A 26,487-nucleotide genomic window follows, 5' to 3' on the forward strand; every position below is an offset into this window, starting at 1 on the left:
AGATGAACCACAAGCTTCACGTTTCTTGTACGAGTCCGGCACTGCAGACGAGGGCCACCGGCTTTCATCCCTGGGCTGAGAGTGGGGGTGAGTCAGTGCAAGCCCAGCACCCCTGCTGGGTCAGCTCAGCCGCCTCCTGGGCGGGACGTTAGAGATTATTGTGCCATCTCGGGCAGGGGACACTTTCTCTCTGTACTCCCCCACCTGGGGGCCCCCTCTCTGTGGTCCGTGAGCTAGCCCTTCCTGCCCTTCCTGCCGGCGTGGGAGCCTCCAGCTGTTTGTCTGTCTCCTCGATTGAGCGTGAGCCCTTGAGCGCGGGGACTACCTTATGCTCATCTTTGAACCCCTGGGAACATGACATGGTAAATTCCTTTTTTTTTTTTTAACTTTTTATTTTATACTGGAGTATAGTTGATTAACAATGTTGTGTTAGTTTCAGGTGTACAGCAAAGTGATTCAGTTATACCTATATATGTATCTATTCTTTTTCAAATTCTTTTCCCATTTAGGTTGTTACATAGTATTGAGCAGAGTTCCCTGTGCTCTACATTAGGTCCTTGTTGGTTATCCGTTTTAAATATAGCAGTGTGTACAAACCATAAACAAAACAAAAAGACAACCCAGAGAATGGGAGAAAATATTTGCAAACGATGCAACCGACAAGGGATTAGTCTCCAAACTTTACAAACAGCTCATGCAGCTTAATATCATAAAAACAAACAACCCAATCCAAAAATGGGCAGAAGACCTAAACAGACATTTCTCCAAAGAAGACATACAGATGACCAAGAGGCACATGAAAAGATGCTCAACATCGCTAATTGTTAGAGAAATGCAAATCAAAACTACAATGAGGTATCACCTCACACCAGTCAGAATGGCCATATTCAAAAAAATCAGCAAACAACAAATGCTGGAGAGGGTGTGGAGAAAAGGGAACCCTCCTGCACTGTTGGTGAGAATGTAAAATGATACAGCCACTATGGAGAACAGTATGGAGGGTCCTTAAAAAACTAAAAATGGAACTACCATACGATCCTGCAATCTCACTCCTGGGCATATACCCAGAGAAAAACATGGTCCGAAAGGATGCATGTAGCCCTGTGTTCATTGCAGCGGTGTTTATAATAGCTAGGACTTGTAAGGACATGGTAAATTCTTCACAAATACCTGGGCTGGAAGGAAGGAGGGTGGAGGGGAGGTGGGACGGTCACTTCCTCTGGCATGGTGATCAAGGACATTTTCATGATCGAGTGATCGAGTTTTTGGGGGTGGTGGGGAGCTCTGTTTATAGCTTGCCAAGTCTTTTTTCTTTTGAATTGGAAGAGTGATATAAAAAGCAGTCACAGACAAGCCTGTCTTCACCAACCTGGGAAATGGAGAGACTGAAGGACCTCTGCACTTAGCCCCGCAGCAGCAGGAATCCCAGCGAATACCATCCCCAGCAAAGGCACGTTTCTCGGGCCTCTCCCTCTTGGAGCCTCAATTTCCTAATGTGAAAATGTGAATAATAAAATCGCCCACCTCGGGGCTGTCAGTGCGGATGAACTGAGCTGCTCCGTGTCGTTCACTCAGAAATCCTGGGCACGTACAAAAGGTCCAGCCCCTCTGAATTGAACCAAAGTCAAAATCTGATCTTTAACGTCTGTAGGACCCCCGCCAGCAGCTGTGAACAATGGGCCGTGATGCGACCATGGACCGGTTGCTGAGGCCTTGCACTTCTGTTCCCAGTGCCGTCCAGGAAGGAGCTGTGGGAGACAGCCCTTCGAGGAGGCTGCTTTCCTTTGATCTGCACCTTCTAATACCTCTGAAGCACTTTGCCATTTTCTGCCTGGGTCAGTTCAGGGCTGTGTCCAGGTGACTGGATCCTTCCTGTTCCTGGGCGGGGGCCGGCTGCCTCAGGCCATTGGGAATGGAACCTCTGGTGCGGACTCCCTGGGTGGCGTTTTTTTGTTTGTTTTTTTGTTTTTAACATCTTTATTGGAGTATGATTGCTTTACAATGGTGTGTTAGTTTCTGCTTTATAACAAAGTGAATCAGCTATATGTATACATATATCCCCATATCCCTCCCTCTTGCGTCTCCCTCCCACCCTCCCTATCCCACCCCTCTAGGTGGTCACAAAGCACCGAGCTGATCTCCCTGTGCTATGCGGCTGCTTCCCACTAGCTATCTATTTTACATTTGGTAGTGTATATATGTCCATGCCGCTCTCTCACTTTGTCACAGCTTACCCTTCCCCCTCCCCGTGTCCTCAAGTCCATTCTCTAGTAGGTCTGTGTCTTTATTCCTGTCCTGACCCTAGGTTCTTCAGAACCATACAGTATTTGCTTTTCTCTTTCTGATTTACTTCACTCTGTAGGACAGTCTCTAGGTCCATCCACCTCACTACAAATAACTCAGTTTCGTTCCTTTTGAAGCCCACGGCGGCTCCTCTCGCTCTGGGCTTCGGCCCCGAGGAAGCGGTAGGAACGGTCGCGGCAACAAAGGCCCTTCCTGACCAGCGGCGTCTCGTGATGCCTTTGGGTTGCTGCCTGCGGAGGATGCTGCTGCCCGCGGCTGCGGCTCTGAACCGACCGGCATGGAGTCCAGCGACATAAACGTGAACTCGACAGACTGCGACGTCGCGGGACGCTGGTGAGGATGTTTGCAAGGCAAACTATCTGAGGTTTCAGCAAAGAGAACGCGCCATGCTTCCTTTAAACCGAACACCACAGCTCCTGTAACTGATGCTTTCACTCCTTGCGTAAGCTGCTGGGGAGCTCACAGCCCAAACTGTGTCCTGCTTCCCTGCACCCGAGGCAGGACATTTAGTGTGCCCTGCTGGGAGGTCATCTAACCTTTATTTTCCCGTTCGTGTTCCTCTTCAGTCCCTCAAAGGTTTCGATGGCTATTATTCCAAATAAAACCGGTTGGTATGAGGTTCATAGGATCGTTTCTCGACAGTCAGCAACCTGGACAACGAGTGCCCCAGCGTCTGTCCTTCCCGCTGTCTGCAGCCCAAAGCGCTAAGGCTGCTCACGGCATATTGACGTTCATTTAAAATCCTGCCCTGGGGGCTTCCCTGGTGGCGCAGTGGTTGAGAATCTGCCTGCCAATGCAGGGGGCACGGGTTCGAGCCCTGGTCTGGGAAGATCCCACATGCTGCGGAGCAACTAGGCCCGTGAGCCACAACTACTGACCGTGAGCCACAACTACTGAACCTGCGCGTCTGGAGCCTGTGCTCCGCAACAAGAGAGGCTGCGACAGTGAGAGGCTCGCGCACCGCGAGGAAGAGTGGCCCCCGCTTGCCGCAACTAGAGAAAGCCCTCGCCCAGAAACGAAGACCCAACACAGCCAAAAATAAATAAATAAATAAATAATAAAGTCCTGCCCTGTCGTTTATTCCCTTTCAGTCCCACGTGGGGCTGGGCTCGTTTTCACAGCTCCTCACGGGACTCAACACCCGGCGTAAAGAGGCCTGAAAGGGGATCTGTGTGCTGGGCACATTTTTGCTGAGTCAAAGTGGTTTTCAAAAGAAATTCTCTGAGCCTTCTGACAGCCTGCTTCTAAGATCTTCCTCCCTCCCTCTCTTGTGCCTTTCTTCTCTCTGGCCCTTCTTTCCTTCCACTCCAAACATATGTCCCTTAGTAGCTGAACACGTTACTTCATTTATTTGAGCCTCAGTGGTTTTTTTTCTTTTCATCCATGAAAGAGAGATTTTAAAAAGTCATAGGATGATTAGGTGGATTAAATGAAATCATTCCTATAAAACACTGAGAAGCAGTAGAAGTGTAATGAATGTTAGCTCTATTCATTTAACACACATTTATGAAATACCGTATGTTAAATGCTGGACATACACAGACATTTCTCAAGGAAAAAGAAGTCTCCGTGTTTAAATGCGTGCAGGCGCGCACACCCACCCACTGCACTCCACCCCACACGGTGATCCAGGGGCAGCGAGGGACGGAGATTCCACTCGTGGTGAGGGTTGTTGAACTTCTGGGACAGGCTGGGAGTGGCACCCCGCTCTGTCCTCCTCCAGAAGCCTTCAGGAGGCTGCTTTCACTACTTCCCATCTCCTTTCCTCACCCCAGTTTATGGCATCCCCCTTCTTTTGCCTGTGAGACCAGCTGTCTCTGGTCTGGGGCTCCCTTTAAGGCCCCAACCCTGGGCCACACATGAGGCCGGGCACTTCTAGTTGGCCACTAGGAAGAACTTTCTTCCCTGAGACTCGGAGAAACTGAAATAGACTACTGACAAGGGTGATGGGATCTTTCCAAGAGAGCTCTAGGGAAGGGACTGAGGGTGGACCTCTCTTGAGATCTGTTAGAGAATTGAATGTCCTCCCTCAGCCCCTCCCCAGTCTAAGGAAAGTTCTTGCACTTGGAAGAGACCTAGCAATCATCTATCCCAACCTCCCTCTCAGTGCCACGTTTGGGATACCTTCTCTTAGCATGAATCCTCCTTAATTGTTCATTTATTCATTCAGTCAATCGTTTCACAATATCTGTGACTCACGGCATCCTATGACCAGATCTTCACTGTCCCAAGCACGGGGTGGGTACAGGTGACAACAGCAAGGTAGTGTCTGACTAACCCAGAAGGATGAGAAAGTTGAAAAACCGTTGTCTCCAGACTGTCAAGTTAATAAAAGCAATAAACCTCCTTGGTTGTTTTAGGGAATATTCTGCAAGAAAGGCTTGGCATTCGAGGGAACATTCTGTCTTCCAGCCAATGCCAGTCAACAATGGCAATGAAACGAAGAGGTATAATCACTGCCATGAAGAAACCTCTCACGTGTGTAGCCCTGGAAATGTGCACCGTGCAACAAAGGATCTGAAACCCCGAATTAGTCTTGGTGAGTAACTCAGAGCCCCAGAGAATTTGAGGCAGTCATTGCCCTTGGACCTTCTGCACATCAAGACATGCAGAGTCTAGCTGCCGCACTTGGAATTCAAGTCGCCCAAAACATGGCCTCAACTTAATTTTCTCCTGAAAGGCTGCGTTAGACCTTTGGAGGACCTAGCCACTGGTAGTGTCCACCTCTACCCTCCAAAGAAGGGGAATATACAACACTATTAAAAACCATAACACAAGTATAAGGAAGAAGTCCAACTCTGTTCTGATTTTCCCCATAATGTCTTCTTGATGCTGTTTTTAAAATATCAAATAAGAAATTCTTAAACAAGAATGGTGGGCGTCCTGGCCGTGTTGATGGCCTGGGTATGTGCTCAGTTTGATGGAAGGTAAGCAAGCGTTGTGTGTTGTGTCCCCATAAGAACCCTCCATTCAGTCCAGCCTGATCTTGAGCCCAGGCTCAAGACCTTGCAGGCTCTTGGACTTCTTTGCACCAAGCATCCCTCTCTCTTTCTTTTCCTCCATTATTCTTACTTTTCATCTAAGGCTCCCACTCACCTCCCAGACCAGTAGTGCCACCAACCCAGGAAGCCTCGGTTGGTTATTCCCACACAGGGAGAGCTCTCCCGCCTCTGATCTCCCGTGGAAAGTGCTGTCTGCATCACCCTACGATACACCACGTGTAACATGTCTCACATTCTTGCTTTATGCTTATAATTAACTTTTCAAGTGTGCTTGTGTTGTTTTACTAATGAACCTATGAATCTTTGAGGGCAGGACTGAGGTCTTCTTTTCCATCTGGTGCCGCTAGGAACAGAGACAGCTTTCACATTTCAAAGATGCTTATCCCTTGAGTCAGTCCTTTCCAATCTGAGGGAGAAAGGGAGTCACTTTAGAAGCAGAAATTTTCTGAAACACTGAACATACATTTCACCTATGAAATACTGCACTAAAGGTTGGTGATTACTTGGTGCCAGTGGGATGGTAAATTGAAACACACCATCAAGCACAGATTAACATGAAAGTGAAAATAAAACCTTAAATGTCATAAAAATGTTTAGAATCTCAGTAATACATCTTTAGCCCCCCTTCCACCCCATTCCTGCCCCCCATCCCCTTCCACTGTAATCCACGTTTGAGAGTGTTATCACAAGAGCGAAATGACTCGCCCATCACCACCTCAACTCCAGCTGTTTCCTGAGGTGAGTCAGCCTCACTTTGCAGGGCACCGGAAGAGCGGGCACAGGGCAGTTGCATGTTTACGGGATGAGAGGAAGGTTGGAAAAGTCTAGAGCTTTAGATCCTGGTACCACTTCTGCAGGTCAAGCTTCTCTGTGTTAAGAGCAAGAAGAACCAGGAGGAAAAGCCTCAAGAGAAGTGTGAGTTTCAAGACAAGGTGGCTGCTGACGCCAGGTCTGCAGACAAGCAGCACGAGGCTAGCAGGTGGACGAGGTTTGCAGGGCTCATCCGGAAAGGGGGAAGGAGGGAGGGAGCCAGAGCACGCAGTAGATTGGGTGCGAAGCAGGAGGTGAGAAAATGGAATTGGCCAGAGTAGAGGGGAAGGGGACAGAAGCTTCTGGATCCTTTGCTTATTTATTTAGTTTTGGGTTAGGGAGATGAGCATATTTGTAACTAACACGACTGAAGTTTCAAGAGAAGTGATGTGACTGATAAAACAAGCATGGCCAGCGTGGGGACTGAATTGAGGAGGAAATAAGTCAGAGACAGGAGGGAAAAGCAGCTTGCGTTATATACGAGGCCTTTGATAATAAGTGAGAGAAACAGCTTGCGTTACATAAGAGGCCTTTGATTATAAGTGAGAGAAACCAATTTATTCTTTATTTTTATTTAAAAAAAATCTTATATTGGAGTTGATGTAAAATGTTGTTAGTTTCAGGTGTACAGCAAAGTGATTCAGTTATACATACATACACCTATTCTTTTTCAGTCTTTTCCATTATAGGTTATTACAGAATATTGAGTAGAGTTCCCTGTGCTATACAGCAGGTCCTTGTTGATTATCTATTTTATATATAGTTGTGCGTATATGTTAATCCCAACCTCCTAATTTATCCTTTCCCCCCCCAGCTTTCCCCTTTGGTAACCATAAGTTTGTTTTCTAAGTCTGTGAGTCTGTTTAAGAGAAACCAACTTAAATCAGTTAAGTTAAAAAACAAAAACAAAACAACAACAGAAGCATGGCTGGGCCTCAGGAGCTTCCAGAATGTTCCAGACTCTCCCTACTTGGCTCTCAGGCCCCCTCCGAATCCTCCTCATTCTTCTCTTGGCCCCTGCAGGTTCTTCAGGCTTCTTCAGTCTTGGTGGGAAACAAGGCTGAGGCGGCAGCCACAGGAGAGGCACTAGACTGACCCTCTCGGCCCCAAACCCAGAATTCTAGGGAAGGTTTCTCACTGGTCCATCCTGAGTCTGTAGGAGTCCAACCGGGGTCAGTAGGTTGTGCGAGGCTGTGCAGAGGTGGCCGGGCGTGAGCACGTGCCCCTGTGGGGACCACGCAGATGGGGGGAAGGAGGGGCAGTCTTCCCTGAAGAGGGGCGTCCGTCGATCCGTGTAGTTCAGAGGTGGAGGGGAGTTTAGAAAGTCTGACAGGTTCGCATCTCAAGTTTGTTTTGTTTTTGTTTTTTGTTCTCAGGGAAGTTAGGGCATCTGGCAAGAATCGGGGGTGGATGGGGATTCGGGCTAGAGAAGGTTTGGAACACTACCGTGAGAAATGAGAAAGCCAGCAGGACAACAGAGCGACGTGGAGAAGCAGTCAAGGGTAGAAAGCCTAACTGTGCAATGGGGTCAACCCAGATTTATTCACTTGACGAACATTATTGATCACAATCTCTATTTAATCTCCCAGCATCCTGGACCCAGTACCAATAAAAACAGATGGTTGGGCTGATCCAACGCTGGAGAGTGGAAATGCAGCTGCTTCAGGTACAGGGGGCAGAGGAGCAGAGGAAGGGGGGAGGGCTGGGGCAGGTGGAGACCTGTCCACAGAAGGGGACACAGGGACATCATCAGGGAGGGGCTGACACTGTCGAGTCTCAGTGGTGTCCTGGTCATGGCCCTTCCCAGCGGAGATGACCCCTCAGGTTAGGTGAACGCATCCTGGTTTGCTCAGGAAAGTCCCATGTAATTATCCACGGCACCTCTTCTCATTACGGACAGGTCCCGATTTGGATGCTGGATCACGTGGTCAGCCCACCCTCGGCCAGGTCTGAGTGACTGGGGATTATGGCCTCCCGGGGATGTCACTTCACTGTGGCTTCCAGGCCTGGTGATCTGGAAAGAGTAAGTCCTGGCTCTCAACCTGCATCACTCCTGTGGGTCCCACCCAGGGAAATGGAGACTTCTGGAAGTGTCCAATGCCTGCAGTTATGAGGTCTGAAGAGAATGAATCAGAGAAGGAAACACAGCTGCCCCGGCCTCTCTGGCTGCTCAAGGGAGGGAGAGGCCCCATCAGCGGAGGCCAGAGGAAACAGCTCCCTTCCTTGCTGGCAGCAGGCTTGGAAATACCACCCAAACCCCAGCTGGTTTCCCCGAGGCCACCTGATACACCCCGGGCGCCTCAGGGCAAGAAGTCCCAGAAACCACGTACAGTTTGTGGCCACCCACTTCAGCGTTTCTTGGCATAGAAATGACAAGGGCCGTGCAGGAATCATCTTTGTTTCTGCCACAGTGGGGACTGACGTCTTGCCCGAAGTAGATTCTTCACACGTACTCATGTGACTGAATGGATGTCCTCTCCAGAACAGACTGGAGCTGTCCTGTCTCAGAGGTGCCTCCGTTGGTGGCCTTGAACTTGGTTTGCAGACAAAAGTGCAACACTGCACCACAGGAGATGGGGCAGGTGAGGATGGGGGTGGGGAGGCTGGCTTGAGTGGGGCAGGGTTTTTTTCCTGACCCCAGCTGGTGATCAGCTTATATCCTAAAGCAGGAGGATTAATAACCAGGGTAGTTTTATCCCTGTTAGAATGTAACTACAGATGTGGGCTTATTGGGTGAAACAGCTAATCCTTTCTACATGTGGCTCACTCGGGAAATACGATGCCTGCGGTTGGCAAAAGCGCTCTTTGCACAGGGGCCTGCTGCTGGGTGTGGCCTCTCTCTCCTGGGCTGAGTGGACAGCTGGCCGGGGGCGTCTGTGCTCTTGCCTCTTGGGTGAGCTGACTTCTCACTGGACTGGTGATGGAGGGGAAGGCACGAGGCCTGTGTGTCTGTGGACCTGAAGGGGGGCAGGGTGCAGTTGAAGGAAAACGTCAGGTGTAGGAGTGGGTGGGTGCACGGAGAGGCTGGAGGGGGGAAAAAACACTCTTGGAAAAATCAAGGTTTATTGCGACTTCAAGTCCCTGAGTCTTGAGGCAGCAGGAGGAGGGAAGGGGGAGCCCCAGATCGGAGCCAGCAGGCACCCAGGGATTTACAGCACGGTATGGCTGGAGGCCCCAAAGCCACGAGACACAATTCATCAAAGAGCTGCTGCTGCTGGAGCAGAGATGAAAGGCTTTCCAGGCCAGTCGGTGATGCGCTTGCAGCTTTCCCCTGGGCAGCCACCTGCGGTGAGTAACAGGAGACACGGCTCCTCCCGGCGCTGAGGCCTGCGAGTCCAGAGCCCCCGGCTGCCCGGGGAGGGAGGCATCCGGGAGCCCAGGGGAGGTTGGGAGGTGGGCGGGGCCTGGGCGGGGGCGGGGCCCCGGTGAGCAGGCGCACGTGACCGCCCCCTCCCTCCCCGCGTCGCCGCCGGGCGTGGCTGTGCCGTCCCCCGGCCGGGCCTCGCCCGTGACCCCGGCCCCTCCAGGGCCGCGCAGCACCGCGCGCAGGAGGCCCCGCCTGCCTGCCCCCCGCCTGCGCGGGACCGGCCGGTCGCCTCCCCCTCCTCCCTCTCCTCGCCCCTCCCGACTTTTCAGTCCGGACTGCGGGGGCCGGAGGTTAAAGCTTCATTCCTGAGTGCTGCGTTCCAGAAACTTTTACAGATGCCCCGGCGTTCTTGGAAGACGTTGAGAGGAAATCGGAGCGTTCGACATCCCCACCCAGACGCTCCAGAACCAGAGGTGGCATCTGCCCCTGGACCCGAGGGGGCTGGAAAGGGCAGAGCGGCCAGGGGGCTCGCGAGCAGGCCGTCCTCCCCTTCCCTCTCACCTGGGTCCGTCATTGACGCGCCCTCCCCCACGCCGCGACCCTCTCCAGCGGGCGGGGGCGGGCCGTGCTGGGGGAGGACTCGGCCTCCCGGGCGGTCCCGGGGTTGGGAGGCTCGCATCGCCATGGCAACGAGCTCTTCCCGTGGGAATACCGAACTCCTGAATGTGCCGCAAATTGGAAAGGGACCCGCTGAGTGCCAGCTGGGGCTCCAGGCGGGCGGGGGCAGGGCGGTGTCTGCAGGGAGGCGGGGCGCGACCGAGCCTGGATGCTGGGCTGCGCGCGGTTCCTCGGAGTCAACTGGGGCCACACACGCCGGACACGTGACGCGCGCTGCAGGTCCCCCCCCCGCCCCGCGGGCTCCGGGTCGGCTGACTGGCTTAGAGCGGCCGCGCCCAGCGTCGGCCGGCTGAGGAGGACGCCTCCCCTCTGGGGGTCTGCACCGGTCCCCTAGCCGATGAGACCAGTAGCTCCTGTTGGGAGGACAGGCGGGGTTGGCTGTGGAATTCAGTTCTACGTGGCTGAGGCCATTGGCTTCTCTTGACAGATTGTTTTTTTCAGTTTTAAAAGTTGTATCAATCATTAAAAAAGCATAATTCATTTTTTTAGTTCAGAAAGGTGTAAAGAAGGAAATGAACATGAGCCACAATCCCCATCTTTCCACCCAAAGATGACCAACCACTGTTAACATTCTGGTGTCATCCTCCAGATACGCCCACACGGTCACCTAGGGATGTACTAGTGACAAAAGTAGATTCCACGATGTTTTGTCGCCTGCGTTTTCACTTAACTCACCAAAGACATAGAAAGATATAGAAAAATCTGCACTGTTATTTCTAATGGCAACATAGGGTTACTATAACTTATTAGCCAATTTGCTATGCTGGAAATTTAAATCACTTCCCCATTTTTACTCTTCTGCATGATGATAAACGTCCTTCTGCATACATTTTTGCACCCAGTCTGTTAATTTCCTTAAGGTAAACTTCTAGAAGTAGGATTACTGGGTCAAAACATATGGGCATTTAAAATTTTGATGCATATTTCTAAATTATGGGTCGTGGGTGGTTTTTTTTTGAGAGCCGATGGACTTTATTCCCGCCCCCCGCTCCGCCCCAATAGGTCTTAGGAATAACAGGGGAAAATTCCTTATACAGTCTGTATTCCCCCCCAAAGCAAGACCTGAAACAGAGTTTGTGTGTGAATAGTTCCTTCCAGGGGCCATCCAGGAAGCGCTCTGAGGGTCAGCAATCAAAGGGTCAGTAATGAACAGGTAACTGCTGGGGGCCGTGGGGTCCAGTGCCGCCGGGGACCCTCTGGGCGACCACGCAGAACACCCCAGACTTGACCCCCATTCGTTTCTGCAGGGCATCAACTCTCCAGATCGTTTGACTTTCTCCACTGTTATTTGGAAAACGTCTGCGGGTAAGTGCTGAGGAAGGCCCAGGGGATATGGCCGGAGCACCTACAGCCTCCGTTACAAAGGAATGATTGCCCCTTGCCCGAACCCAAACCAAGGGACGAGGTTAATCCAGGACAAAATTGCAAAATGGGTTAAGATTTCATCAGCCCCTCCACCTTCCCTCTCTGCTCCCTAAACCATCTCTTGGTGCCAACCCCCAACCCTGCCCCAGGCGTCCGAGGTGTTTGATTCTCCAAGACACATCAAAGAGGTCTTCTCATGATTTTCTCCACAGTGTTAGAGACAAAGGCTGTTAGTTACTCTTCCAAGCATGTTTACGTTTGAAGACAGGCACCAAGAACTCTTCACCGAAGGAATTGGTGATAATGTTGGCATTTCAGGCACGGTGGCAGCTGAAGCCTTTTCTGGCGGGGCACCCAGCCTGAGGCCGGTCCAGCACAGGAATTCTGCTCGTCCTCTCCTGACCTACGGCAGGTGAGAGGCAGCAGGAAGGCGGAAGTGGAGGGGTGGGGGGAGGGAGGGAGGAGTCCAGAGCCTTGCTTTGCCCACATGGATGACACTACCTGGCATGTGGATTTAACTTTCTTTTTTAATTTTTGAATTAAAAAAAAAATTTTTTTGGCCACACCATGCGGTACGTGGGATCTTAGTTCCCCAGCCAGGGATCGAACCCCTGCCCCCTGCATTGGAAGGTGGAGTCTTAACCACTGGACCGCCGGGGAACTCCCTGGCCTGTGGCTTTTAGAAAATGAGGCAGGAAAGAGGAAATCAGGCTGGCTCTGTTGCTGGAGGGGAGGGGAAATAAGTGAGCCGCCAAGGCAAGCGGGGTGAGACCGTTGTTAAGAAGAGGACTGAGCAGGTGAAGAGGCCGAGGACGCATCTCCACGGGCTGTGGGTGCGATGAGGCACTTGGATGAGGAGCTCGTGGCCACGGTCCACACGTTCCCTTCCTCCGGTGTGTCTGCCCTCCTTCCTCCCTGGCTCCTCCTCCTCGTGTCCAGCAGGGGGTCCGCTTTCTCCTGCCTGCCCCCCACAGGCTGATGCTACCTAGCGTTCTGTCCTGTGCCCCTTTTCTTCTCCAGCTGCACACGCAGTCTGGGCGGTCAGCGTCCCTCACAGCTTCTGCTGCCGCCACCGCATGCAGACGCACACAGATGCTGGCCCAGCTTGTCGGGAGCTCAGGTCCCGACTGTCCAGAAGTTGACAGCATTCGGGGCGGTGGGAGGAATCTTGGGCCAGACACGTACTCCCTTTGGGGTGTGGCCTCTGGTTGTCACATTCGAGAGCTCGCGTCCCCAGTGGAGTTGTGAGCTGCGTGAGGACAGGGGCCTTGGCTTTGACTTCCCTGATTAGCCTCCTGCAGTGCCCACGGTGGAACGGCCCTCTGTGGGTGTAGCCTGTAGGGACAGGCAGAAGAAAGCAGACCCCCTAAGGGACACAGAGGAGGAGGAGCCAGGGAGGAAGGAGGGCAGACACACCGGAGGAAGGGAAGGTGTGGACCGTGGCCACGAGCTCCTCGTCCAAGTGCCTCATCGCACCCACAGCCCGTGGAGGTGCGTCCTCGGCCTCTTCACCTGCTCAGTCCTCTTCTTCTTCTCCTCCTCCTCCCCCTCCCCCTCCCCTCCCCTCCCCCTCCCTTCCCCTCCCCCTCCCTTCCCCCTTCTTCCCCTCCCCTCCCCTCCCTTCCCCTCCCCCTCCCTTCCCCCTTCTTCCCCTCCCCTCCTCCCCCTCCTCTCCCCCCCACCCCCCGCTTGCCTGCCTTGGCGGCTCGCTTCTTTCCCCTCCCCACCAGCACCGTTGTGGGGACCTGGGAAGGATGGGGTCCAGCGCCTTCCTATGCAGCACCTTTGTTTTTACCGACTAGCCCCCTCCTACGGTCCACAGTCCCTAGGAACCCTCCGCTCACCACGTCGAGGAGGTTTCCTCTTCTCACTCTCTCTCCTCCCTTTGCAGTGTCTGGCGCTGTTTCCCGCCTCCACCATCTTGAAACGATCCTTCCTTGGCCTCGGTAATAACAGCACACCCGCTCCCCGTCCTTCTGTCCGGTGGGCTGTTGTCCCTCGTCTCCTAAACATAGTTCTCCGCTGCGACTCCAGCCTCTGGGGCGGCGTGAGATAGTGGAAAGGATGCAGGTTTGGGAGCCAGAGTGACCGTCTGATTCTGCCTGTGCCGTCTGTTAGCTGGGCGATCTCTCTGAGCCTCCGTTTCCTCAGCCGTAAAGTGCAGGTTAATCCCGAGGGTTGAAGGTATTGTAGGTAAAGGGCCTGACACAAAGTCGTGGCTAAATGCAGGGCAGCTGTGGGTGTTCTCTGCGACTCTGTCAGGCATTACACAGCCCCTGTTGACTCGCCTCTCGCCTCTCACCTGGGGGAGCCAACACTCTCTCTCCAGCCCTGAATTCTCTCCCACATCTGGTCCCCAACTCTGCTATCTGTAGGTGTTTCCACTTTTGACGTCCTGTCATGACCCGAGTGGTAGCCTGCATAAACCAACCTTGTCATTCTTTTTTCTCCAGAGCTCTTCCTGCCGGGTTTTCCCTGATTCAGCCGTCCACGCCGCTATTTCCCAGACTCTTGGGATCAAAAAGCTTGGGAGTATCTTTCATTCAGCCATCTCTTTGGCCTTTCATATTTGGAAATCACGATGATTATTGGTCCAGTGACTTCACATGCATTTGTGACTTCATCTCAACAGGATTTTGACGTCGGCTGTTACAGAAATGAGGCCTGGAGACGCAAAATCATCTGCCCGAGGAGTGAATAGGAGAGCAGGACTCGACTCCAAGCCTGGGCTTATCCCATTTCTCGGAGGTTCCCTCCCCGGCGTGACTGATAGCCTGGTTGGTCTCACATCCCACTAACTCAAAATGCTGAGGCCTCTCCATCTTAAAGACAAACTGATAAACCTTTGCCAGTGCCTGTCTCCAGCTCTTAGCCTTCTCCTGCTTCCCCCTGTACAGACCCGCAAGCCTGCCTTACGCTCTTGGGTTCCTCAGTCACTGCAAGCTAGTGTCTGCCTCCCTGGAATGGCCCCCGCCAAGTTCCCTCTGTCCCCAGGACACTCTGTGGCCCTCGCCGTACCCGAGTCCTGTTTAACCCCATCACAGCCCCTCTTCCTCCCAACATGCCTCCCCTTAGCTTCTCTCCTGGATTTCCTTCTACCTCTCCGGCCATCCTGCCCTAGTGCCCTCGGCTCAGCCCATCACCTGGATGCTGCAAATCCCCAGGTTTGGGGTCCAGGCCATCTTCCCTTTACAAACCCCATGTTCTCCTTGGTTGGCTCATTTCCTCATGTGGCTTCAGTGACCACCACCATGTCGACAACTCCCCAACCTCTCTCTCTAGCTCAGATATTTCCCTGTAGCTTGAGATCTTCATATCCCTCTGAACATGGAGTTCTGATCCTGAATCCACCACTTACCAGCTGGGTGACTGTGATGGTTAATTTTATGTGTCAGCTTGACAGGGTGCCCAGATATTGGGTCAAACATGATTCCAGGTGTGTCTGTGAGGGTGTTTCTGGATGAGATCAGCATTTGAATACACTGAGCAAAGCAGGTGGCCCTTCCTAATATGCGTGGGCCTCATCTGATCCAAGGGAGACCTGAAGAGAACAAAAGGGCTACCCCTCTGTGAGTGACCGGGGTCTCCTCCTGCTGACCGCGGAGCGGGGACATCGGTCTTTTTCTGCTTTTGGACTTGAACTGAAACAGTGGCTCGTCTTGAGTCTGTTGGGTTGGAACTTACACCATTGGCTCTTCTGGTGTCAGAACTTCAGACTCAGGCCAGAACTGTTCCGTCAGATCTCTTGGGACTCCAGCTTGTTTTTGTTGTTTAAAGATTTTTTTTTTGATGTGGACCATTTTTTAAAGTCTTTATTGAATTTGTGACAATATTGCTACTGTTTTATGTTTTGGTTTTTTGGCCACGAGGCATGTGGGATCTTAGCTCCCTGACCAGGGATCAAACCTGCCCCCCCGCATTGGAAGGCGAAGTCTTAACCATTGGACCACCAGGGAAGTCCCCCGACTCTAGCTTGTTGACTACAGGTCTTGGGACTTCTCAGCCCCCAAAATTGGTAAGCCAATTCCTTATAATAAATCTTTTAGATATAGATATATAATAGATAGATAGATAGATAGATAGATAGATAGATAGATAGATAGATATAAATAGATATATCTCCTATTAGTACTTGAGTTTTCTTACTATCCTAGGGTTTACTCTATAGATCAAGGAACCAGTGAGGTTTCTGTCAACTTATTTATTTATTTATTTATTTATTTAGGCTGTGTTGGGTCTTCGTTTCTGTGCGAGGGCTTTTCTCTCCAGTTGCGGTGAGCGGGGGCCACTCTTCATCGTGGTGCGCGGGCCTCTCACTGTCGCGACCTCTCTTGTTGCGGAGCACAGGCTCCAGACGCACAGGTTCAGTAGTTGTGGCTCACAGGCTTAGTTGCTCTGCAGCATGTGGGATCTTCCCAGACCAGGGCTCGAACCCGTGTCCCCTGCATTGGCAGGCAGATTCTCAACCACTGCGCCACCAGGGAAGCCCTGTCAACTTCTAATATCCATTCCCGTTGTACATTTGGGAAGCAGGAAAATGACCACAGGTGGGTTTGTGGACCACAGTGAGGCGTACATGGATCAGGGGCCCTTTATTACTAGATCATCATATGACACTCATCTAACAGGGGCCATAATGGTACTTTGGGTCCCCATCATTTCAAACCCTGTATCCAACAGTCCTCAGAAGATCTGGGCAGTCTCCTTTCCCCACTGTATGGGTAGCTGGGTAAATGGTCGTAAGTCCCTTTGGAGGAAAGAGTGAGGTGTCACGAGTGACCCAACCTTTCCTTTAGTTGATGGATGTGGGTCTGAAGACTGGCTCAGATCTGGAAACTGGGAAAAGGACTGTGGCTTTCCACCGGGGCTCCTGACATCCTGGTGCTTATTATTCTCGGCCTCTTTTGCTCACCCGTATGTACCAGGCAGTGACTTTGCTGCTTGCCCATCCGTCTTGCCTCTGGGAGCACCATGTTCTAATAGTCATGCCCACAGCTCACCACAGGTCCGGGTCCTTGGTTGCCATTCTGCCTTTGCTGCCCGTTACAATAATTGTGCCTATCCTGTTTCTCACGGTTAAGTGCTGCCCCTGGCCTTTGATATTCTAGGGTCCAGTATCATCCCCATTACCACCGAAAAGCCCAGACTAAACGGCCTCTCTTATCATCAGCCCCAGACTACAGAGGGGTCGCCACTGACTGAAGCATCTTAATGATGGTGGTTCAGCTCTCCCAGTGCTGTCCTCAGCACCTGGGCAGATGTTTGTCCTCCAGGCCCTTCTGAGGGAAAGTCAGCTGGTGTGTCTGGTCTCACGCTAGGCTAGTCCTAGTGCGTCCATGTCTGCAGCCTTTTGATCCCTCCTTCCATGGTTGAGCACGCTGATCCTGGCATTGCTTTTTCCAAGCTTGTAAGAGCCATCAGGACTTCCCTCTCTCATCCTGCCCCTAGGCCCTTGCCCATGATGTGAAATCCTTGTTCCAGGAGAATGGTTCCGTATTAATAAACGTGCCCTGACTCGGAGTCTTCCCTCCGTGACCCGGCATTCTTCAGATGCACCCCCGGCACACACTTGCAGCTCCTGCCCGTTCACGTTCACCCACTCCTGCGGCTCCTCTGGCATAGAATTCTGCCCCCTTCTCAGGCCCAGCGAAGGAGGCTTCACGTGGGTTATCCTGAACCTGACCCCAGTCATGGGTCTGGTGGCCAGCAAGAAGGGGAGAGGGGAGATCCTCAGAGAGCAGTCGTCACTGTGGCGGCTTTTGCCTCATTGGAGGCTTGTGCAGAACGTACAAGGAAAGGCTGCTCTCCTTTAACGAGGTGTAGGGGCCGCTTCTGCAAACTCAGGAGGTTCAGGGGAATCTGGGAGCTTCAGGGTTCTCAAATGCATCCACCCAGAAATACCTACTCCCCCATTTCAGCCCCTCAGTCCCTCCCAGACTGTATCAGGCCCTGACGTGGATGGAAGAGAGTTGCTTTTCTGAAAGTCTTGAGTTTGGTTCTCAGCTTGGTCTACCTTCTGGCTCCAGGAGATGGTTTTTGTTTGTTTGTTTAACAGTGCCAAGGAAGCCTCTGTCTCTCACAGTTTGCTTTGGATTAGTCATTGATTTCCCCCAAGCCTGTCATTTTCTCTTTTCAGTGCCTCAAATGATGGTCAGCAATGGCCACCAACCCCACCGTCCTTTAATTACTCTTTGCCCTGTACCTCCCATGTGCCAGAGATATTGCAGTAAAGTCCATCTCTTTCAACCTGTATTCCCTTTCAGCTCACCCCCCGGTGAAGGTCTCAGCAATTACACTGCTACATCAGGCCAAGGTCTTTCCGTACTCGCACTCGACCACCAGAGATGAGGGTCCTCACTGCCAGCTAGGTGGCAAGGGATCAACTCCGGAATCGCATCTTCAGAATTTCCTCTGGACAGTATTCTTGGTACCAACGGTCTTAGGGTAAGCATCCTTCAAGCAGCGTCTGAGGCAGGGATTTGGGTTACTGGGATTTACTGAGGGAGCGCTCTTAGGAGAAAGGGAGCGTAAGGGAAGTAGGGTGAGCCGGGAACGGACCAAGGCACGGAGGGGGTCTCACGTGGGACCCAGATACAGCTTGATCTCTTGGGTAGCCCTGGAGCATGGCCTGGACCACAGAACCAATCCCACCTTGAAGCAAAGGAGCCAGGCTTTTGTACCCTCATGTCAGTTGGTCATTAGCTGCAGATTTCTGCAGTGGGGTGGGGGGTGTGACTCTGTGGTGAGGTGGCTCCCGGCTCCCGTTTGGCTGAGGACAATTTTCTGGTAGTTCGCAGTTAGGTTCGCTGGCCCGTAAAGTGATCCGGGCAGGACATCAACAACTCCGAAGACGATTGCAGTAAATAACACCCAATCCATCAGTTGCTCAAGCCAGAAACCTGGGACTGATTTTTGTCTTCTTCCTTTTCTTCAATTCTCAGTCCAGTCAATCTCCAAGATATGTCTTTAATTTCCTAATCACCCCAGTCACTTTTTTCTATTCTCACCGTCACGACCCAAGTCGACATCACCACCATCTATTGTGTATATTCCTGCAACAGCCCCTAACTGGCCTCTGGTTTATTATCTGCAAGACAGCCAAGTTCAGCTTTCTAAAATCCCCGTCTTTTCATGTCACTTCCTTTATTAACCCTTCAGTGGCTCCCATCACTCTTATGATAATTTTAAACTGCTTTATGTGGCTTAAAATATCCTGCATGACCTCGGTTCTACTCTCCTTTCCTGGTTCAGCTCTCACTACTTAAAATCTCAAAAAGCTGACCCAAATGGACTTCTTTTAGTTATATTCAAATATGCCACACACTGTCTTTATTTTCTGTCTTTGCACATATTTTTTCATCTGCCTAGAGCACCTTTGCTACCTCTCACTTGATTACCTCATGTGCATCTTTAAGACTCTGCCAAGTTATACTTGCCCCTGAGAAGCCCCCAAACACCTTGTACTCCACTATCATACCCTGCATCATGTGGCACTGCAGTGGCCTATATCTCCTCACTACAGTGCTTTCCCTCTAGCACCCCTTTCCTGAATTTTTAAAGACAAGTTTCCTTCCATTTTTCTCTTCTCTAGTGGTTTGGCAGTAATACATCCAATTTCTACTCTTTAATGGTTTAGCACGAACTCATGTCTACTTAAATCCCAAGCTCTGTGGCAGCAGAGATGATGCTTACATTACTTACTGCTGTGTCATCAGTGCTTGGTGTATGGATGGAGCTCAGTTAAGTGTTTGCTATGTAAAATAATAAATGAATAAAAGTATCTCATCTCCTTTTCAACTGCTGCTCTAGATGCCAGCACCTGCAACTGTGCCTTGCAGATAGTAAGTACTTAATAAATATTTGTTGAATTCAGTAGTGAGCTTAGCTTTTTCCTTTCCATTTGTAGGACAGCTGTTCTGCCTGATTCAGGTCCTCAGCACCTGTGTCCAGAGTCATGTAGCAGAGAGTGACATCAGCAAATTGTAGACCAGGAAGTTCCAAGTTCTCATTTCCCCACAGAAACACACACACACACACACACACACACACACACACAACAGCAAAAAGAAATGGAAGCTGTCTTAAACAACTTTGTAGGAGCTCTAGAAAATAGTCAAATAGTCAAATGTTTACAGCAACCAAGAAAATGCCCTCCAAAAAAAATCCATTTTCAAAATGGTGGGAAAATTATGTGATATTTTTACTCACCCTAGCTCCAGCCCACCTCACCCCTCCCAGCACAGTGGTGATTTTGGTCTTGAGAAGGTGGCAGACCTGTTTCCAGTTTTCTCCCTCAAGCCGGAAAGGGCATACCTGGAGGAATGATGCAAGCCCCTAGTCCCTGTTCCACACAACTTGAAATGCAGGTGGGTAGTGCTTGTAAAAGCTACAAGGCAACTACAAACTGAAAGATATCTGGGTGGAGACATACCGTAGACCATCTAAGGTCAGGAGGAGAAGCTGAAGTTAGATGCTTTTGGAAATTAGGACATTTAAAAGTAACCTTGTATTCAGGAGAATTTAGAAACACATGTGCATATTCAGGGAAGATACATGCTCAGAAAAATCCTGAGAAGAACTTAAGCATTTACATTGGGCTGATCCTTAGGCTCAAAGGAAGCCTAGGTAAGTGGTGAAGGAGTGTCCCTAGAACTGAGCCAGTCTGCAAAGACTAGGAAAGGTGGCTGTTCTCTCATTTTGGAGTCTTCTTTTGGTGTTTTTGTTTGTTTGTTTGAGCTCCTGGCATTTCAGGAAATCTCTGTCAAGATCCTAGCTGAACACAAGCAAAAGAAATAGAAACTTCAGAGATTACATGTGATAAGGCATATAATCTTTGCAAAAATATTTTGGAAAAGTATCATAAATGTACTACTATAGCCTTCAACAATAACCATAGGAAGAGAGGGAGGAAGGAAGGAAGGAAGAGAAAGGAGAGAGGAAACCAGCAAACCCTGAGGAAGGGGAAGAAGTAGAATCTGATTTCCAGAGTTACCACATTATAGTAGTCAAATGCACAATTTTCAACAACAACAAAAGAAATCACAAGGCATAAAAAGAGTCAGGAACACATGGCCCATTCAAAGGAACAAAATTAATTGACAGAAGCTGTCCCTGAAGAAACCCAGGCATCAGAATTACTAGATAAAGACTTTAAACCAACTCTCTAGGGAAAACATGGACAAAGAACAAAAGGAAATTAGGAAATCCATATGTGAACAAAATGAGAATATTAACAAAGAGATAGAAATTATAAAAAGGAACCAAACAAAAATTTTTGAGCTGAAAAGTACAATAATTTATATAAAAAATTCACTAGAGGGGTTCAGCAACAAATTGGAACAAACAGAAAAAACAATCAGTGAACTTGAAGATAGAATGATTAAAAGTATTGAGTCTGAGGGCTTCCCTGGTGGTGCAGTGGTTAAGAATCTGCCTGCCAGTGAAGGGGACACAGGTTCAATCCCTGGCCCGGGAAGATCCCACATGCCGTGGAGCAGCTAAGCCCGTGCACCACAACTATTGAGCCTGAGCTCTAGAGCCTGCGAGCCACAACTACTGAAGCCCGTGTGCCTAGAGCCCGTGCTCCACAACAGGAGAAACCACTGCAATGAGAAGCCCACGCGCTGCAACGAAGAGTAGCCCCCGCTCGCCGCAACTAGAGAAAGCCCACGTGCAGCAACAAAGACCCAACACAGCCAAAAATAAAAACAAATAAATAAATAAATTTATAAAAATATATAAATAAAAAAATAAAAGTATTGAGTCTGTGAAGCAGGGAAAAAGGATGAATAAAAATGCATGGACCATAAGGGATTTGTGGAATGCCATTAAGTGGAACAACTTATGCCTTATGGGAGTTTCAGAAGAAGAGACAGAGAAAGAGGCAGAATGATTATATGGAGAAATAGTGGTTGAAAACGTCCCAAATTTGAAAAAAGACATGAGTTCAAGAAGCTCCATAAACTCTAAGAAGGAAGAACCCAGAGAGATCCATACTGAGACACATAATCAAACTGTCGACAGCCAAAGACAGAGTCTTGAAAACAACAAGAGGAAAGTAACTTGTCACATACAAGGGATCGTCAATAAGATTTTTAGCTGATTTATCATTAGAAGTCATGGAGGTCAGAAGGCAAGAGTATAATTTGTTTAAAATGCTGAAAGAAAAAAAATTGTCAACCAAGAATTATATATCTGGCTAAACTGTTCTTCAAAAATGAGGGAGAAATTAAGACATTCTCAGATAAACAAAAGCTGAAGGAGTTCATTGCCACTAGACCTGCTCTACAAGAAATTCTGAAGAGAGTCCTTCAAGTTGAAATGAAAGGACTTTAGACAGTAGCGCAAAGTGATATGAGATCCGCAATAAAGGTAAATATATGGGCAAACATAAACTTCATCATTATTGCAATTTTGGTTTGTAACTCCATTTTTTATTTTCTATAATATTTAAAAGACAAACACTAAAAATAATTATACATCTGTTACTGGGGACACAACATGTATAATAATAAAGTTAATAATCAATATCAGAGCTAATCTGATGCCCACTGGGGATCCAGAGCCAGGAAAGAAAGCAACAGAGATGAGGTTACGTGGTGCCCAGGGCTCCGTCCACTGTGAGCTGAGCCTGTCACAGAGAAGTATGGGATGTGCTCTTCTTTGAGTTTCAAATCCCAGACAAGCTGTCCATGGCAATGGCTGCTTGTTTTACCTGTTAGGAACCATGCACACTTTCCTTCTCCCTGGTTGACCGTTCACTCCTGTGTTTGTTTGTTTACTCATTTGTTCATTTGTTGCTATCATGCATTTAGAATAAAACTCGAAGTCCTCATCACAGCTTTTCAGGCTCCTAGTTGCTTCTCCAGCCTCATTTCTTACCACTGTTCCCTCAGTCTGGCCTCCTGTCTGATCTTCACACGTGTCAAACATCCTTGGGCCTCAGGGCCTTTGCATGTGCTAGGATGACTAATCTGCTCTGTGCATCTCTCACCTTCCAGCAGGCTAACCTGGGCTTGCTTTCATGCTAGCCTAGAAAGTTTCAGAGAGAAAGAGAGGACAAGGCCTCCCAAGGCCTAGGCTGGCAACTGACAGTTGGTCACATCTGCCACCTTCTACTGGCCGAAGCAGGTCACAGGGCAAGCCCAGATTCAAGGGATGGGGAAAATGCTAAAGGCTGTGTGGTGGAGAGACTTCAGGGTGGCTGCTGGGACCCCTGCCTCCTGGTGTCCATGACCTCGTATGATCCCCCTCTGAGGGTGAGCAGGACCTGTGCTTCTATCTACAGAATATGATAAAGGTAACAAAACATCACTCCTATGATTAGGTTACATTACACAAGACTCCCTCTTAGCAAACAGGGGCTAGAGACTCTCCTTATGAGCTTAATGAAAGATGCAGCCGTGTTGGAGAAGCTCGCATGTCAAAGAACTGTGGGCAGCCTCTAGCGCCCGGGGGTGCCCCCAGCCAACAGCCAGCATGGAGCTGGGCCCTCAGTACAGCCGAGCAAGGGAAGTCCGCCAAGACCCTGAATGAGCCGGGGGGCAGGTTCTTCCCCAGCCGAGCCTCCAGGTGAGGACCGTCCAGACTCCTGCGCACGGAAAGTCTGAGATAATAAACCCATGTTATCTTAAGCCATTAAGTTTGTGGTAATTTGTCATGCAGCACAGAAAATGAATGCAGCCTGGGTTCAGCTGATAAGCAGTAGCTGAGAAATGGAGTGTCCTTAAAGGAGTCTGATGGTTCCTTCCAGCTTTACCGGGGAACCCAGAGCCCTCAGCAGGTGAGTTGCGATGGACCATGTTTGCCTGGTACTGGCTTTCTCACGTGAACTGACCTACCTAAAATTCTAGAGTGGGAACACATAGAAAGACAGACCGTGTTGATGGATGGAGCCCAGCATGGCCATTCCCTGTAGAATGGGATGTTATGAGGTCCAGACGTGTCCTCCCTTCCCACCCACAAACGCACTCAGACCCAGTTTCCAATGGAATCTCTGGTGATGTGACTGGGATACAGTCTTAATCCCAGTAACCTGGAAGGCACGAGAGGAAGAGAAGCTGGTCTCAAATTTGTGATAAAACCAAATAAAAAAAGATTTCAAAATAAGTTCTGTCTTGTCACTTGCAAGCAATTAAAAGAAGATGCAATGGTTAACGAATTCTTGTTAGACTTGCTTTTATGATTAGGGAAGCACCCTTTGTAATTAGCATATTAATTGCTGATATTCATATGAGAGCTTGAAGATTTCAGTTTAAAAAATAGATTAATATTATCACAATCTTTATATTATCAGTTTGTGGTTTGAGAAAGAGAGGTGGTGCAAGGGTAAACAGCATAGCCCCTGTTTAAAAAGTCACAAACGTCAAATGAGCTGGATACAGATGATCGAGTTTTTACTCTGTGCTCAAATGGCAGACCTGAAGCTGATTTTGCCACCCAAGTGACAGATGAGGAGGGCACGATCGTGTCTGTCCACTGAAGCCACGGGTACAGTGCTTCCCCTACGACTCCGCTGGGCTGCCTGCAGTGGTGGGGTTTAACGTTTTGCCTTCTCCCCTCGGAAGGCCCTTGAAGAACAGCCCACAGTCCCCGTAGGATGTGCGATCCTGGGGCACCAAATGGCACCGGATAACCAGATTCTTTCCAGAGAATTTGAAAGTGTGATGCAAAACCCAAGTCAGGAATGTTGGCAGAATTACGAGGTTGCATTGCTTGATGAAGACAGACAAGCAGGGGCGGTTCTGGATTCTGGGCCTTTGTTTCCTCCCTTCTTTCACTGTCACTCCAGAAACCTGAGCTGATGGGGGGCACCCCAAAAAGCCACTGCAAGGAGGGAGCAAGACTTTTCTCTCCAGCACCCAAGGCAGTTCCTTCCACTGGAGAGGGCGCCAGGCCTTAACACTGGCGGCCAGAATGGCAGCCAAGGGGCTTGACGTGAAAGAGCGAAAACTCAGGTTTTGCTAAAACTCACCCCAGCACTGCCTTTCATTCCAGAAACTTGACCTCAGGGCTCCAGGTGCTGAGCTGCTGGTGAAATGCTTAGGTCTGCCCAGAGAAGAAAGGCAAAGGCAGGCGGGAGCAGGTGGCAGCCCCTCTGTCCAACCTAGACGGCCCTGGGAGGCGGACAGACTGCTCGTACCCCGAGCTGTCTCTCGTGCAGCCAGGCCTCTCTGCCGTGTAGGTCCTGCGGCCAGAGCCGAGTTCAGTACCGCTCAGGGCCGGGCTCCAGTCCGGAGGTCAGCTCCTGCAATCCGGGCCTGGTGCGCTCGTCACCTGCTGTGTGAGTGACTCGCCTCCGTGAGTCTCTGAGCGGCTCTGGGCTTCGGGCTTCTCTCCCTCCTGTAGAACACGGTCTGTTCCCATGTGGCCCTGGGTGTGGCATCACAGCAGAATCTCATGACCAGGAAGAAGTCTACTTTTTCTGTGTCTTACACGAAGGAGGGTTTATTTGGCTGCATGTAAAAGACTCCAAATAATAGTAGCTTGAACAAGACCAAAGTTTCTTTCCCTTTGACGTCAAAGCCTGGAGGAAGGCGCTTCAGGGCAGTGTGAAGGCTCCCGGGCCTCCGTAAACTGGGCTCTCCACGCCGCCTGCTCAGCTGTCCAGAGGGTGTGGTTTTGAGGCTCAGGGTCCAAGGTGAGCTTCTGCCGGCTCGACCACGCCCCCAGAGCAGGATGGAGGATGCGGGAAGGAGATGCACGACCCCCACCTTTAAGGGATCTTGTCCCAGAAACTACACACGTCCCTTCCTCACTCTCTGTAGGCCGGCAGTCAGCGGGCTGCAGGAAGGCAGAGAAACGTGGCCTCAAACCCAGCTAAATATCTGCGGATCTATTATTGCGCAAGAAGCAATAAATGATTACTGAGGGAATGGCACTCGGCCTCCGACATGGTTTTTTCTGTTCTCCTTTTCCATATTGATTTTTTAAAATTTCAAAATACTTGCTTACAACACATCAGGCAGTACAAAGATATATAGAGAAAAGCTCTAGGCCTCCAAGGAAACTGGACAGTTTGATGTGTATTCTTTCATGTCTTTCTTGAGAGACATGAAGAATATACAAACCTTTCTGTCTCCCCACCCACTTTTAATTTTTTTTTCAACAGAACTACATTTTAGAGATAAAATATTTTTTCTGCGATTTGCTTGTTTCCAATACATAACGAATCTGTTTACCGGTAACTGTATGTGGCTCTAACCTGTTCTTTGTGATAACTGCATAACAGCTCAAAGTATGGATTTCATAGTTGACTGCACTGTAATTTCTTCTACCATTCCCCAACAGAATATGTAGGTTATTTCCTTTTATTGTCACTGTAAATAACGTTGCAAGAAACAACCTTGTACACATATCCTCAGGTATGTCTTTCTGTAAGATGCTTGATCAAAGGGGCTGTACAACGGAAACCGCAGTCGGTTCCACGTGGTCACTTCCTGAAGACTCATGATTCGCAGGCCGATCTGGGACCCCTGCACCACGCCCCTCGCTGCTGGAAGGAAGAGGAGAAAGGCGAAGAGGGGGGGCAGAGAAGACAGCACGATTTCTGGGAACACGTTTCCTGGTCCAGTGCCCAGAACGTGCTTCATTCTGTCTGCTCTTGGGGAGGAAACAACGAGGCACCGTCCCTCCCGCTGCCTGAGAAGCAGATGAAGTCACGGTGCCCGCCCCACGGGCAAACCTCCCCTGCCCTGGGGAGGCTGAAATGAAGCTTCACGGCGTGAGGAGAACGGCCTGGGTGCCCCACGGAGGCACGGGGACCTTCCCAGCCCGGGACGCACAGAGCCGGGGGCTCGGGGGAGGGTCGGGCTTCGCCCAGCCGTCCTGGGACCCGCCCAAACGCCCCCTTGCCCCGGCCAGACAAGGAGACCCAGGCTCGGGGGCCGCGGGACCAGGCCAGGTTCACGGGGGCAGGGTCTGGGGACCCGCGCCCACGGCCCAGCACCCCCAGCGTTCCTGCCCCTCGTAGTCGTGCCCTGGGCCAGCACCTCCGCCCTTTGTTCGGGGGTGTCCTTTGCT

The 26,487-nt window shown here is 50.4% G+C and overlaps 1 protein-coding gene and 3 long non-coding RNA genes across 9 annotated transcripts in view; 1 reads left to right on the forward strand and 3 right to left on the reverse strand.

The window, feature by feature from the left end:
* Nucleotides 1-26,487, reverse strand: part of LOC309656466 — a 607,356-nt gene that overhangs the window by 42,507 nt on the left and 538,362 nt on the right. The window lies entirely within an intron of this gene.
* The window catches only part of LOC309656472, a 382,613-nt gene that overhangs the window by 9,894 nt on the left and 346,232 nt on the right, over nt 1-26,487 (reverse strand). The gene's annotated exons all lie outside the window — the stretch shown is intronic.
* Nucleotides 9,163-11,141, reverse strand: LOC309656449. The gene is made up of 2 exons (XR_014261347.1): nt 9,985-11,141; nt 9,163-9,399 (listed from the first exon to the last, which is right to left on the reverse strand). It is a non-coding gene; the product is annotated as an uncharacterized lncRNA (long non-coding RNA).
* On the forward strand, nt 9,278-23,574 carry LOC309656434 (uncharacterized protein; the record flags this gene model as incomplete). 6 transcript variants are annotated; one of them, XM_082452965.1, is made up of 9 exons in its annotated part: nt 9,471-9,896; nt 11,158-11,239; nt 11,349-11,406; nt 11,679-11,695; nt 11,785-11,878; nt 13,358-13,412; nt 14,099-15,481; nt 17,730-19,307; nt 23,131-23,574. In XM_082452965.1, 6 exons carry the CDS (start codon nt 9,819-9,821, stop codon nt 13,389-13,391), a joined length of 363 nt encoding a protein of 120 aa, XP_082309091.1. In that variant the 3' UTR covers nt 13,392-13,412; nt 14,099-15,481; nt 17,730-19,307; nt 23,131-23,574. The 6 variants fall into 6 exon arrangements, 3 of the variants coding, with proteins under 3 accessions (XP_082309090.1, XP_082309089.1, XP_082309091.1); XM_082452964.1 differs by lacking the exons at nt 9,471-9,896; nt 11,679-11,695 and adding an exon at nt 9,278-9,404 and having other exon boundaries at nt 11,190-11,239; XR_014261329.1 differs by having other exon boundaries at nt 11,162-11,239; nt 11,679-11,878.

This window comes from Balaenoptera physalus (assembly GCF_965194825.1).
Source record: "Balaenoptera physalus genome assembly, chromosome: 2".
Lineage (NCBI taxonomy): Eukaryota > Metazoa > Chordata > Mammalia > Artiodactyla > Balaenopteridae > Balaenoptera > Balaenoptera physalus.